This window comes from Spea bombifrons, chromosome 6 (genome assembly GCF_027358695.1).
Source record: "Spea bombifrons isolate aSpeBom1 chromosome 6, aSpeBom1.2.pri, whole genome shotgun sequence".
Lineage (NCBI taxonomy): Eukaryota > Metazoa > Chordata > Amphibia > Anura > Pelobatidae > Spea > Spea bombifrons.
The window spans coordinates 45220297-45235816 of NC_071092.1; the positions used below are offsets into that span (position 1 = coordinate 45220297).

The 15520-nt window shown below is 37.3% G+C and overlaps 1 protein-coding gene across 3 annotated transcripts in view; it reads right to left on the bottom strand.

The window, feature by feature from the left end:
- Window positions 1-6595: 6595 nt before the first annotated feature.
- The window catches only part of PLPP3 (phospholipid phosphatase 3), a 34800-nt gene continuing 25875 nt past the window's right edge, over window positions 6596-15520 (bottom strand). For all 3 annotated transcript variants that reach the window (XM_053469939.1, XM_053469940.1, XM_053469941.1), the window contains exons 5-6: window positions 12098-12274; window positions 6596-8494 (exon numbers count right to left, since the gene is read on the bottom strand). In XM_053469939.1, coding sequence (XP_053325914.1) covers window positions 8381-8494; window positions 12098-12274 — 291 coding nt within the window. In that variant the 3' untranslated portion in view covers window positions 6596-8380. The remainder of the gene's footprint in view (window positions 8495-12097; window positions 12275-15520) is intronic.

Below are 15520 nucleotides of genomic sequence, written 5' to 3' on the forward strand. Positions count from 1 at the left end.
CGCTTTATCTAAGCAACAACCCCGGACTTCCCATGTAAAATAAACTGCTTTTTTTTCTTCTTGCTTTCAAAATAAACTAATAATCTTGGCACAAGGATCAGGAATACAGAACAGCAAATGATGATTATTTTATTTTTTTGTGTAGACGTTTGCTTCGCGTCAGATAAAAATTGAGCCAGAAATGTTGGCTCTGGTTCCAGACAGAACAGACAGACTCGTGCGTAATCCTACTTCAGATATTCAGGTTAAGGAGCAACAAAGCAGACCAGATCATTAAAAAAAATGCTTTTTGTGATGTTAAGCAAAGTATCTTCCCAAATCTTTAACCCCTTAATGTACGGGCTCAAAATGCATTGTTTTCAATGGGTTTAGGGACCGCCCATTGTCCTTAAGGGGTTAAAGTGGTTGTGGTGTTACATTGAAGAGTATTTGGTCACATTGTAACTCTATGCATTTTTTATTCTCCTTTTGTTTTATTATAATTTAATTGAAGAAACATGATCTTCCAACCCGGAACAAGTATTATGCATTAACCCCTTCTATAACGTTATATAAAAAATTATATAAAATAAAAAAATTATATAAAAAAGTTGGTTGTGTCTTAGTCGAAGTCGATACCATTTATTGGGTGAACGTTGAAAACCGATGTATGGTTATAAAGGCTTTCAGTATCTCATTGGTCGCTTCTTCCATCTTCTTTGGGATTAATCCAGCTATATCAATTTTTCTTATCCAACGTTAATTCTTCACAATCAAAGAAGTTTTCAAAGGAGTTGCAAACATTCATATATAATGTGGGGTAAACTGCTCTACCACCTACCCAATGGCAGGCAGGGGCAATTATACCCTGATGTACATGGATTATCCCACACTAGCTCTCCTTAAACTTAATTTACTAATCTTCCAAACATACTCAATTCCATATGGGCTGCACTTGGGTTCCCATAACCTAACCCTTTCATTTGGGGTATATGTCCCATGAATAAAATGGGTAAAATACAATCTCAGAGTCTCAGCTTTATTGCTTTTTTATTGCGTAGACACCCCCCAAAAAATTTGTAAAGTTCCAGCTTTTCGACATTTTCCATTTTTCACTGTTTGAGCCGAAAGAGTCGCCCATCCCTGACAGGCACGAGTGTTTGCAAACACCAGCTTTAAGATCCCGTCGCCGATCACGTCCGTCTCCCGACGCGTCTAGCCGTGATTTGACGTTGAGCTAATATTATAATTTGGGATTTTCACAAAACATGTCAATCCTCACGTGAGATTTGTAACAATAAAGCTTCTACGTGAGCTCATGCCAAAACAGTGTCACCAATAAATGTGTGAAGAAAGTTGAATAGCAGGAACTCCGTTCCCATGATGATGCAAATGGAAATGTGGGTGGGAAGCTGCACATACATGTTCCCAAATTACACGTGGTTCTTATACGCCACATACCAACGGGATATGTCTCACATGTCATGTTACCCCATACTCAGGGTAAACCTCTTCGCAACCAATCAAAGGTTCTTTAAACACCTTCACCAACATCTCCAACGTGAGGTGTGTCTGATGGTCTATCACCATATTTATGTCGTTGTGACATGTGTCAGTCGAAACAAGGGCTTTGCCCTCGGGAAATAAAACAAATCACAAAGAAACCTATTTTTTTACGATTCACGCCTCGAAATGTAAGTAAATGACACGTGGTCTAGTGTTACAGCCAATCAGATTAGAGTTTTCTTGTATCTAAATATTCTGCTGGGTGGGAAGGCTGCATGTTAGGACATATATTAATCGTGGAAAAGATGTATTTGTTTGACTACATGCATGTCTTGACCAGAGGCAAAGGTGCCAAACAGCTTCACAGCCCAACGACTAAAGAGGACAGATAACAAGAGGCAATGAGGTCACATGGTTCCCATCCAAATATTCCAGAAGATACTCAAACTCAGGTCTGATGTTCTACCAAACACCGGCAGAGCCAGAAGCAATAACTCTGGTGGACCAAGTGCTCAAAAGATGGTCAACCACAGATGAGTTGGTACCTCCACCCACATATACCCATTCCATCCAGCCTTGTTCCTTTTTTAGGTAATTCTCATATTTTTTTATATTATGTCCACTTTTTTGTCTAAGACTCTCTACTACGATGGTTTTCTCTAGTTTTATGATGCGTGTTTTGGGTTTTCTAACCATTCAGACACTCGGTTTATATTTCCTTCCTTCGTGTCTTGTTTTCCTTGCTTTTGTGTAGATCCACCACTCATGACAATAGTAGACATTCCATCTTATGTGTGATAAATGTACTTTTTTGGTTTTTTTTTAAACAATACTTACATCTATACCACCAAAGAAGGTTTTGTTTTAAATACCCATCACAACACCAAACGCTCTGAGGTTTTGCAGACCTGTACGAAACATAAAAAAAACATTTATATATAAAAGAACAGTATAATGAAACGTAATGTCTTTAACGATGCGCCCTGAGTATATAAATAAATACTAATTGTCTATAAGAAAACAGTGTCCGGACTTGTACAGCAATGCACACTAACATTTAGAACCAAGGCATTTTGCAGGATTTGGCATAAATGGGCAGACGGGTCATTATTGGGACTTAATAAAGCTAAGCAGGCCTCTCCCAATCTGGTTGATTATAGAATGCGGTGATTGGGTATACGAGCCTCCAATACACCGGTGGCAATAAAATTCTACCCTGCCACTAGACTTGGGCGCCGGCCAACTCTTCGTGTTCGTCTTATTGGGGGGGAATCTTCGTATTTTGCGAATATTCGCCCGTTCCTGTGTTTTTTGATGTTTTTTTCCCCTTTTTTTGTAGAAGGGGTTAATACGCGGTACAGACTATGCAGCAGCTTTGGCGCCAGGAGTTTAAATGTCCGTACGAGCAACTCTATTAGTCGCCTGCAGGGGCCTCCTCTGCCATCAACCAATGAAGTACACCTACGTTATCTACCCACTGGTCTCTGCCGGCCAAGTTAACCCCTGATGACGAACCTACAGATTTCCGCTCCCGTTAACCCCTGCTAAGCCCCTGACCCGCTAGAGTTATATTATGGCCTCTTGTTCTAACATTTCTCCTCCTTTGAAATAAACTTCCCTCCTGAACCCTTTCTCTCACCTCTCCTCCATATGATCTCCTAGTCTTTCTTCATACGATCCTTCAGCCTTCCCTGATGTCCCTAAGTTCCTGAGCTTTTATCCTGCAAACCATTCACTATTCTGGTTGCCCTCTTCTCGAAGAATGTCCATACCATTCTGGAGATGGGGTCTTCAAAACGCTCCATAATACAATAAGTCCTCCTAATTATCTTACGGACCTCTCTACATCTAACACGGTATTCATAAGGACTCACACATAGGTCTTTGTACCAGATTTACCCTGTGCAGGGAATTAGGTTTTTTATATATATAAAAAAACTAAGTCTTGTTAACAAGAGAGAAGTCAAACGAAGCATTGCACATGCAACTTATATAGGGTGACGTATGGCGAAAAAAAAAAATAATTAGGTGTTAGAAGTTATACCTTAAAGGTGAAAAACATAGCAGAAGCCGGTGATACAAAGCGAATACACATCGCATGAACGTGCGCGATAGCTTGAAGTCTTTACCCAAAAATAACAAACAGTTGCTAACTTTTTTTGTGGTTTCCTATGCGCTTTGTGTGTTTAGTCCTAGGACAAGGAAAGCGAGGATGTAGTGAAAATAAGTAAAACATCATTTTACCTTCAGGAGTTGTTAAAAATTATAGACAAATAATACAATTAACATATGTAAAAAATGATAGAAATGTATGACATTTTGGGGGGTGTTTTTTTAAATGTACGTCTTATTATGTCGATGTTTTTAATAACGACCCATCGCGCATCCTCTGGGATAAATATTATATTGCCGTTTGTATTTTTCGGGAATAATTTTTTTTAGGTGAATTGTTTTCCAAGTCTCGCATTTTTTCATGATATAGAACAAATAAATCTGTGCATTTTTTTTTTTTTTTTTTGGTATTTCTGTCATGAGTAACAATTAGCAATTTTATTACAGCGGGGTACCTGCTTATAAATAAGTCGCTGCCCGCTACATATATATTAAGAGGAAAACACTCAATCATGATAGAAATGACAAAGTTAGGTCTTAAACATATTGTTTACCATATAAACTCTATTTAGGATATGGTTCCTTTCTTCTATATGAGGACCCCTGACAGATTAGTAGTTTCTTTTACTATCTCTCCTCTACTGCCAAGTTGCTGGTTGTTGTTGTTTGGTTCAGACAGCCTTGGTAATATTAACCTGCAGGACTGCACTGGGCCTAACCAAGGGCTGCGCCACGGCTGCCCATCTCCGTGCCCCGATCCATGATGCTGAGTGCCGGGACGTCATACCTGGTACTCCTCCTTTTCAAGATGCTCGGTGCCTGGCAGACATAGGCAATGGAGGCTGGTCCGACTTGGCACAGTCTTCTATAGTCATACCTGGGGTCAAGACCCGAATCCACCGCTGGCACCAGTGGGAACCCCCCTTGATGTCCGCGGGAACGCCCCCAGCATCAGCAGGAAAGCCCCCAACGTCAGCAGGAATTCCCACAGACGTCAGTGGGACCGCCCCCTGACATCACAGGACCGCCCACCAACATCACGGAACCGCCCGCAGACATCAGTGGGCAGTGCTGGCCGCTTCCCTCAAGGGAAGGCTCCGGGTAGCCGGAGCTCAAAAGTTCCCAGGTATGTCTATAGGGTTAACGGGGGCATGTTGGGGACATTGGACAGGAAGTCGGCCTAGGCCAGAATATACCGCTCTTTGTAAGGAGATGGAAGAGAACTTCACAAAAGGCAATTAATTAGATAATACTAACATTTTTCGCACTTTATGCCACATATTTGAGGTAAAATAGTCCCTTACTTTTAAAATAAATGTCTTCAAACATTGGTTTGAAAATCAACGAAGCTGTGAAGGCAACACTTCCCTTTTAAACAGTTTTATATGTTTATTTTACACGTGAATGCGTATTTTTAATCAGGGAACGGCATTGGGAGTTCAGGAGTCCCCGGCCAACGACTTCCTTTTTGTCTTCCCCGGGGGGCGGTGGAATGTAATATTTCAGTGGAGTTTGGACCACCCTATAAAGTAATGAAGGAATGAGGAGCCAGAGTAAATTAAACTTATATCAGAGAAAAAATGTAACCAAAAAGGCAGGTATTTCCTATTAAAATATTTAGATTTCCTCTCGCTATGAAATATTTGGTTGACTTTGAATAACATATATATTTATATTTAAATATTATAATAATGATAGTAACATATATAGTTATATTTAAAAAATTTTATAATGATAATATCATATATCTTTATATTTAAATATTATAATAATGATTAATCATATATCTTTGTATTTAAATATTTGGTTAGCTTTGAATAACATGTCTATATTTTTACATTTGCTAAGGCTTGTTAGATGTTAGATGCCTCCAAATTGTGTGTCTGTTGTATGACATTGTAGTTGATGCTTTATAGGTAAATAACGCACGTTTCCACACATCTAGTCATTATTTTCTATTACTAAATATAGCTACCAGAAGCCCCCCTTGCGGGATCCAGGTTGGAAGTCCCTATGATGTCAGCGGGTGGTCCTGCTGATGTCAGCGGGACATACGCCATTGTTGGAAGGGGATGGATTTCCATGCGGTGAGATGAAGGGCTTCGATTTGTCATATCTCATTTTCAATTCATTATTTAGTGAACAAACCCCTAAAACCCAATGTATTTTATGAAACCAAATCTGACACAATTAACTAAATCTACAATGTATGGGAAACCAAACGCCGCTTGTTACGGCTCACAGAGAGCTGGGGTAAAGCAGAAACAAACATTTCCTCCTATTTAATATGATGGAGGGTAAAAGGGGGACTTCCACTATTTTTTTATTACTATTATCAGATTAAGTATCAAGTAAAAATGTATAAAAAAAAATGTATATTTGTGTGCTGCTTGAAAAGAAGGGGCAGTTTCTCCTGAGAACTGACAACTTTTGCTTATTACTGATATCAAATAAAAAATATGTTTTCCAAAATATGGTATTTCTGCCCAATAAGATAATGTTTTCACTTTTCAGGCAGCTGCATATTAGCCATTGGTGTGTGTTTTATATCTGTTATCTGAGTCCAATCTACCAGACAAAATACCTGGCTCCTTATCATATTGCCCAACAATAGAATGGCTCAGTCTTAATCACCCAGTCAGACCCTAATGAGAATCTATGGAGGAATGGACTTCATTAGCATTGCCATAAAGCATCAGCTCACTGTGATGATTGAGCACTGTATACAGTGCTGGGGGGTTATATTACTGTATACAGCGCTGGGGGTTATATTACTGTATACAGCGCTGGGGGTTATTACTGTATACAGCACTGGGGGTTATTTTACTGTATACAGCGCTGGGGGTTTATTACTGTATACAGCGCTGGGGGTTTATTACTGTATACAGCATATACAGCGCTGGGGGGTTATGTACAGCGCTGGGTTGACCCTGCTCAATGTGCCATAGTTACTTTCTTAACTCCCGTAACATCACACACAGCACCACACAGAACACAGTTTGATAGAATCAATAAACGTTATCAGCTTTTATTCAAAAAAAGCATCTTTGTACAGCAATTTCTGCAAAAACAAATTTTATATTTGTATTCTACAAAAGTATTTGAATAATATTCTTTTTTATTTTTTTTTTTACAAAATGACACATTACAAAAATACAGACAATTTAATTCATTTTTATACAATTGTCTCTAGCTGTAGTTATTAATAGTGAAATTACTACCACAGTTCTACAATATTTTAGTTGACTATACAAAAAAAAAATAAAAAAATTAAAACCGGTGCTTTTTTTTTAAGCAGCAATATTACACAGGTCAGGACAAGTTTATAATCGTAGTGGATATATCTAAAATTGTTTGGAGAAATAATATTTTACATAGTTATTTTTTAATGTTTTGTACATTATTTATATAATATATATATATTTATATAAAAATCATAGCTTGCTATAGTTGAAATGATAGGACGGATTTTTTTTTTATTTTTTTTTATATATAAGGATGTGCAAATGGTATTTATTTATGAATAAATGTTACATTTATTCCAGGGTTTAATCAATCGATAGCTTTCCTGCTGCTAATGAACTACAAGAATTCTTTAGTGGCTACTGGCTCAATGGTGGCTATAAGGACGTCAGATAAAAAAAATAATAAAACAGCCAGAAAGCTACCTATCGACTATGCCTAGTTAATAAGGTTCACATAGATTAAGCCCTTTTAATTAATTTTTTTTAATTAAAAATCATAAAAAATTCCTTCTCTTTTTTTTGTAATTCATCAGAAATGTCATACGGTTTGTGTTTGGTATTTGAAATGCTATGGCTTGTTTGGAGAACCTCAACCGTTGTGAGATTAGACAAACTTTAACAGAATTTTAAGGATTTTTATGTGCCGTCCAGCGGTACAAAATCCAGAATAGTGAATTTATGGTAATTGGGTATCAACCCCAAGTCCGTAGTGCTATAAACCTCAAGACAGACCACTAAGACCACTAACGCATCCCATTAGGTCGGTGCAAAAAAAAAAAAATTAACATTTTTAGAAACCCGACAATGTTTTTCGCTTGTGAAAATCTTCCTCCGTTAATTTGTTCCGCGTCCTATTGTTTATTAAGTGTCTCCTCGGCAGGAACGTCTGACTTGAGTATAAAGATGATTTGGTGGATTTGATACAAATAAAGAATATGTATTTTTGCATTTTTTTTTTTTTTAAAGTCTTTGTTTGGATGAAATGCACAGAGAGAAACCTCCGATGTTGTCAACCAGTCCTGATTCACACGGACACACAACTTTGCAACGCAACCCGAAACAACATCATAAAAGAGGCGATTTCATGGGACAAGATCCCAAACCCTTTTCAGTGCTATTTCTTACAAAATACATAGTGCTATTGTTTCGATTTTTGAGCCTACAAGCCGCAAAATCTAGTTGACTCCCTTTTTTTTTTCATGAAAAAGTATAGCTTTTATAAATATATGAGCAATGGATGTATTGTTCATTAGAACATGAACACATAGTAACCAATCACACATCCTGCCTTCCAACTCCTTGTCTCTCATTGGCTTTCGGGGTTTAGTTGATTACCACCCAGATCATGCAAAAATTTTCTATCGAAATGGTCTCATGGCAGACTTTTTTCGTTTTTTTTTCCGTTTTTTTTTTTGTTGGGTAAACAGTTGTTCCCTACATTCTACTGTCTGATGAGATTTGAAAGCAGCAGGTAGTTGTATTCACGATCAGAAGTGAAGAAGAGTCTTCAGTTGGCTTGAGACTTCTTTTTTTTTTTTTTATACAATGTTGATGTTTCTGTCTATGATATCCACAGGGGAGAGGTTATCTCTTCTTGCTGAAGGAGGTGCGCAGCTTTTCTTTGCCTTGAAGAGGTCAGATACATAAAAAACCTAAAAAAAAAAAAAAATCAGCATGGTTAAGAATGTAAAAAAAAATAAAAAAAAAATATTTTGCTCACAAAGATGTCTAAGCATTTACAATATTCGCAGTAAAAAAGAAATGTAAATTATAATAATAAAAATATTTTTTTTTACTACTCTTACAGTCATATAAATATATTAATTAAAGTCTATCTCCAGCAGGAATTAATTTGCTGGTTTTTTTATCTTTTTTATTTTTTTTTTCTGTTAATGTTTAGAGGAAAATTTGGAGCTAAATTTATGATTTAATATTCGTCACAGATAATAATTCCATGCCCTGCGTTTCATAAATGAAGCTTTCACATAATGGAAAGATGTTCTGAGATAAGACCAGTCCGCATATCCGGCGTTAGTCAATTGTTACCAGCAAATGTAATATTTAATAATGCGAAGCGTTAATCATGGTGACTTGTAGGTCCAGTGGAAGGAAAAGATAGCCGGCCGCCTTTTTCCTGAATGCCCAATAACGGATGCAGTCTGCAGGATGTGAAAAAGGGCCGACGTTCAACTTATCAGGATAGAAATATAGCTAGAGAGGAACAAGGAGTGCGTGGAGGGAAGCATTTAACCACCGCCACCTAACTTCCTCCGTCTAAAGCCTCTCAGACCGGCTTTCGGATTCGACATTTTCTAACTTAGAATGTCAACCGAGGACATGGAACCCCGGACCAAACATGTGAAAGTGGAAACATTCTCGGGTTCTGAGAGCTACAAATGATGAGCTTACCGGAATCAAATATTTAATATATTACAAAGTATCAAGAATAGCCAGCAGCTGCCTCTGACTGGGCTCCAACTACGGATCATGAGAATTGTAGTCCCACAACAGCTGCTAACTTTCCTTAGTATTCAATCTAATTAAACAAGCATACAATATAGTCTCTCGAGACCAAGACCTTCGCCAGTATGTTTTAAAAGCTCTCCAATTAATTGTATGGTTGTGACGGATCCCTGTGCAAAATTTACATTTTTTTTCTAAATAAAAATATAGTGTTTTTTTTAACAATCGGTGGATAATATTAAAAAATTCTTTATCCATTTCTCCTAACCCACTTCGAATCCAACTGCGATACACGGTACTAATCTTTGCAAAAAAATGTGATTATATTGTAAGGTTTCCGTTATGGCCTCAAAGCACGTGGAGGCCGAGAGTAGTAACCACGGGTCGTGGCTGTAATCCTACTTCCATGTAGCGCTATGTGAAGAAACACCCAACTCTTTGGAATTCTCCTTTGAAAGTCTACCTGGAATTTCAGTTTGACAGCCTTGAAATTGTTAGGTTACTAATGGGCTGGCCTCTGCCTCTGTTCCACAGCTGTACTGCTTTTTGGTTAGTCTTGGGGTTATACAAACACGGGCAGTGAAAGTGAAATATAACCTCTTCGGGCTCCTCGGGTAGTGTGTAGGACTTGAACTAGGTCACACGAGACAGGGTAGGACACGGGGAGAAAAATGTTCCTACTTGGGTTTGTTTCACTTCCTGCAGAAAGGGATCTCCACCCATAAAGTAAACTTGGTAGGTTTCCGATAGGAATGTGCATTCATTCTTTACTGATTTGGGATCAGGCATTCCTAGCCTTTACTTTTGGATTTATTTTATTTATTTATTTATTTATTTTTAAGAAGATATATGGTCTACGACACCAAACTATTCTGCACCGGTGAAATATACATTATATCTTATATCACCGTAGAAGGTACAGGTTGGTAAATTCTTAAAGGCTGGGATGAATATAACCCCCCCCCCCAATTTATTGGTATTTCAGGTTCACTCAGATCTTTCTTTCTACAGATCCATCAGTTTGTGTCAAAGGCACAAGGAAACTATTATCTTCTAATTTCACATATTTTTATTTATTATTACCATGCCAATAGTAATAATCCTACAAAAAAACCAACCTTGCGAATTATTTTTATGTAGATTATTTTACGGTTCTGTATAGCAGGAGGTGGCACAGGAGGTTATCGCTAAATTAATTAATAGCATTGCATGGATTTTCAAGGGTTTGGACCAGAGGAGGCGATTCCACTATAATAAATTAGAATACAAAAAGAAGGGAGATAAAATGTATTTTCTGAACTAAATGTTGCTCATATTGATGTAAAATGTAACAAAACTGATTCCACTTTCCGTTTATAGTCCACGCTTTTCTTCTCGTTTCAGAAAAGTCCTTAATACGTTGGGAATTGTCTTTCACCTTCCAATTTGCTAAATGATTGTATAATTATAAGTCAGGGAGCTACTAATTACAGGACTTGCTAAATTATCTTATCCCTTCCAAATACGCGGCTGGCTTAACAGAAACGGACAGGCAACGGTTGCAGTTTCAGTGGCCGTAGACCCCGATATCCGCTAACGCTGAGCCAGCCGCAGGCGTGTTACTCAATGCCACGGTCATTTGGCGGCTCATAAACGATAATAATGCTAAGACGCAACTCGTAACCACAACAGACAGCTGGAAAGCAATACGATTGTAACCGTATCCTGTTCCTAAAGTGCTTTGTCACAATGGAAAGGCCGACTTTCCATAAATGCTTCGATACGTCCATGCGAATAAGTCATCGTTGTATCGTATAAACCATGATTATTAGGACAGACAAATTAGTGAATGTTCCGGAAGAATTAGATCATGCTTTTTTTTTTAGTAAATGTGAACTTTAAAGCGATGCTATCTGACACGAAGCAGGCTTTTACCGCATCTACGGAGAGGAGGCTGGCATTAAATACAACAATAATGCTGTGTTTCCTCTGATAAAGGTCATGTGGAATGTATTAACCCTTTAAGTGCCAGAAGGGGTTAGCAGGATATAGTTTACAAAAAAAAACCAAACTAATTGTCTTTTTATTTACTTGATATTATATATTATTTTTTTAAATATTTTTTAGACTTTTTTTCTTTCTTTTTTTTTTTTTAAAAAAAATATTTAAATATTAATATTATTTTTAAGGCAACTTTCAGGAAAGAAAACAGCAGAAGGTTTCGAACATGTGTGTACAGAAGGGCGTTCCTTGGTCTGGAAGGGGCACACAATGCAAAGTTTATTACTTTGTCAACCAGCTGTTTCCTATATTCATGCTCCGAGCCAGAGAAAAGGCAGCCTATAGAACGGCGCTTTGTTCCTCCCAAGTTATAGAAGCTTTTGACCATATGCGTAAAAGTTGCTCACACAGAGATCTATTAGGCTAATAGTTTGCCAGGAAACATCCAGACTTTTCTACTTAAACCGGCGGTTATGCATGACATATGTGTATGACTATTTACTTTTATCTTCATGTACATGATATACATCGTTTTTTATGTATGGGGCAAGCATAGGGTATTTTGAAACAAGCTTCAAATTATTCAGGCTTTTATCCCTTTTTTATTGAGTAACAGAACAAACTGTCAAATGGACATAATTTCAATTATGAATTTACCCGTCATGGAATACAAGCGACCCAAAGATTCCATCTCTTATTGGCTGTATTATTTTCAACCAGCGACACAATGTAACTTCTTTCAGTAGCTACACAACCATGATATCTTATAAAAAAGTAGGTTTAATGTTAAGGGGCTATAACTGCGTACTTACTATGCAATAGGCAACCACAGCTCCTTGGACGAACCCAGCCAAGACATCCGAAGGGTGGTGCTTGTGGTCAGACACACGAGACAGTCCCGTGTATAAGGCCATCATGAGAAGGGTGAACTGCAGAAGAGGACGCAAGAGACGGGCTCCTCTCCATGTGAATCTTGACTGCAGGTAGAACTGTTAAAGAAAAAAAAAAAAAAATCGTTAAAAATCTATTTTATTACACATTTTTGTTTCTCGTTTCTCCATATCCCTCAAGTAGGCTGTGGAGGTGACAGTTTAACCATGAATTAATGAATTCATTAATAATTTATGTATCTTATACAATTACAAAAATCAAACTTCTATTTTTTTGGTATGGGACCCCCACTAATAAAAAGGAAACCCGCTGAGTATCATCAAAATGGGGCATTGACGTTTTCATTTGTAGTGTTTACATTTTCAAATCTTTTCTAAAATACCCCCCCCAAAAAAAAAATTTGGGGGGGAACATGTTCTATAACACATTTATAACCGCTTCCAATAATTGGCCATGAAAACAGCATGGAAAGAAAAACACAAGATTAACATCTGAAAGCCAGAGCCAAGGCCAGGAGATTAGAAACGATGCTGGATATTAGCGGATTGTAAATTTAAAAGCCCAAGAAACTACTGCATAATGTAAACCATTAGCTTTTACGGGGCGTATGAAGTTTCTCTGTCTGTTAATCAAACTTTGTATAAACCAGGAATAACAATTAAATTCAGTCTGGCGTATAATGTCATGGAAAAACAGACCACATGGAGGAGTACCTTGTTGGGGTTTTGGGTTTTTTTCGAGGTTAATGTAATTAACTGCTGAAAGCTTAGATATGTTTCTCGCATTAAAAGAAAACATAATCCAGAAGAGAACCCAACTATATTTAGAAAAACGCATACGGCCGATAGTTTATACTTATACTCAAGGTACAGAATGTTTGTCTACTGTAAGTCACCGAGCTGAAGTTTCTGTTTGAACTTTAACCCCCCCCCCTTAGTTTGCTGAGATACGGTGGGAACCGAAAGGAGACAATTTAAAAAAAAAAATGCAGGAAAAACCAAAAAAAAATGCAGGAAAAACCAAAAAAAAATGTTCTCCCAACAAATCAAAGCTGACTGTTGATGACCAAGAAGGGTTGAGCGAGGCAGGGAATGGCAGCACCCACTGAGCGATCACTCCCTTCCTGGACGCGAGGAAGGAAGTTAAAGGGTCCGTCTGTCTAAAAGTCAGACCTATATTTTTAAGTTATGGCGTAAACGTCCGGAAACATTGTACAATATGCAGGAACTTCTGCGAAAAAAAATATTACTTTCTGCAACTTGGAAGTCCAAGCGTTATGTTATAAATTTGGCAGAGCATAAGATCCATAGGAAAAGTATACTATTGTTCCCACAATTAAACAAAATAGCATTTTTTTTTTAAAGATGACAAAGGAATTGGGCTGCGTTCTTTTAACTCTTTCAGTTGCAAAAATCCATGCAAAACCTGCCCTACTCATCAGAGCTCAGAAAACTAGATATTTTTGCTGCCATTTTTTGTTTTTTGGAAATCTTTAAATCACTGTTGTCCAAACAGAGGCTTTTCAGACAACTTTGTTGTCCAAACTGTGGCCCATGGGCCATATGTAATTCTATAGTGTTTTTTTTTATGACCTCCCTTAAAGATTTGCTGGGAAAAAATCCACTGAATTGACATAATAATAATAATAATAATAATAATAATAATAATCTCTGGATCAACAACTTATCCTGTCTAAATTCTAGTAGGTTGAATTTTTTTTAAAACACTACTACTTAACCACTTAAGGTGACAAGGCAAAAAAGTATCTCTCATTTAAATGGTTAATGAAACTTTAATTGGAGCGTATTGTTCCCCAGTAACTGGGAATAAAGTTTTACTTTACTGAGAGGGTGGTAGATAAGTGCAATAGCTTCCCAGCAGAAGTGGTAGAGATTAATACAGTGTGTGGGGGGTTAAACATGCATGGGATAGGCATATGGCTCCTGGATCTAAAAAAATGGACAGACTAGACAGTCGTAATGGTTCTTATCTGCTATCAGATACGTTGTTTCTATGCGCAATAGTGTGTCACCGGATGATCTTTTCAAAAATGGCATTCGTCATTCGCCTCCACCTCCAAGATCAATGACCCTCTTTTCCTACCATTATACAGATGACAGCTTCTATACTTTATTAAATATAATGACATCACTTTTCCCGTTTGTGCCCTCTGACCCCAAAAGTGATGTTACCATCGCTAACTCAGGGCAGGTTGTTATTCTTTATGAAAGTCGGGGGAAAAAAGCCCTTAAGTGACTCATGTGTTTAAGTAAAACTCAGCAAGTCCTCTTTGGCTGTTTCCTGAACATAAATTATATGATTGCGATGCAATGATTTGCTGAAAGAAAATAAAATAAAAAAATCTCCTATACGGAAAATAGCTGGGGGGAGGAGGGGCAAATTTATATAGGGGGATTCTGCAGCGTCCCTTTAAATCTCTACGCATAATACTCCTAAGGATCTATATTATATATATATATATATATAATATATATATTTATATATATATATATTATTATTATTATTATTTTTTATTATTATTTTTTTTATTATTTTTTTATTTTTATTTTTTCAGTATAATGTTTTGATCACAAGTATACTTTTTGTTGCTTCATTAATTATTTAGACCTTTCTTCTAAGTGCGCTATTCATTTATTAAATGGAATTTTCACACTGCGACCCGTCGGAACGTTAAGCGTTTTTAAAATTTGGAAAGCTGCAGGTGATCCTGATCTGAGTTAATTCGTAATTTGAATTAGCTGCTTCTGTGGGTTAAGTTACTTAAAAAAAAAATAAAAAAATACATGGACAGACAGGATTTAGCATTTTGGTTCAAATTCCCCTAATACAATAGACGGTAAACCATCATATTCTGTCCAAGACAGTCTCGGTTTTCAGAGCATTTAAAGCCCCTGATAATAAGATTGATGACAATAGGAAAGTTAAACACTTTTTACGATACTGGATCCTGGTGACCCCCTATCACACCTTAAACTGGGACGCTGTTTGATTTGTCTATCACTGGTTCCACCGATACTGTTTTATCAATCAGCGGTCCCATCAACCCCCCCACAAGAAGACAATGGGTTGAGATAGCTATCATTGTGTACGTGTGGACAGCCGTAATCTGATCTACTTGGAGATTAACAGTATCAATTCAGATGTTCCTTATCATTGTTCCTAGATAGTGGTAAACTGCCTTTGAGGATTTATGAATCCAGGGAAATGGTCGCTGACCGGCTAAGAAAAGAGTATATCGTTAAACAATGAAATCAACAGATTAAGGGCTAAGTGCCACTATTGTACACGAAAAGGTATCTGGCTACAAATCCCCTCGACATGTG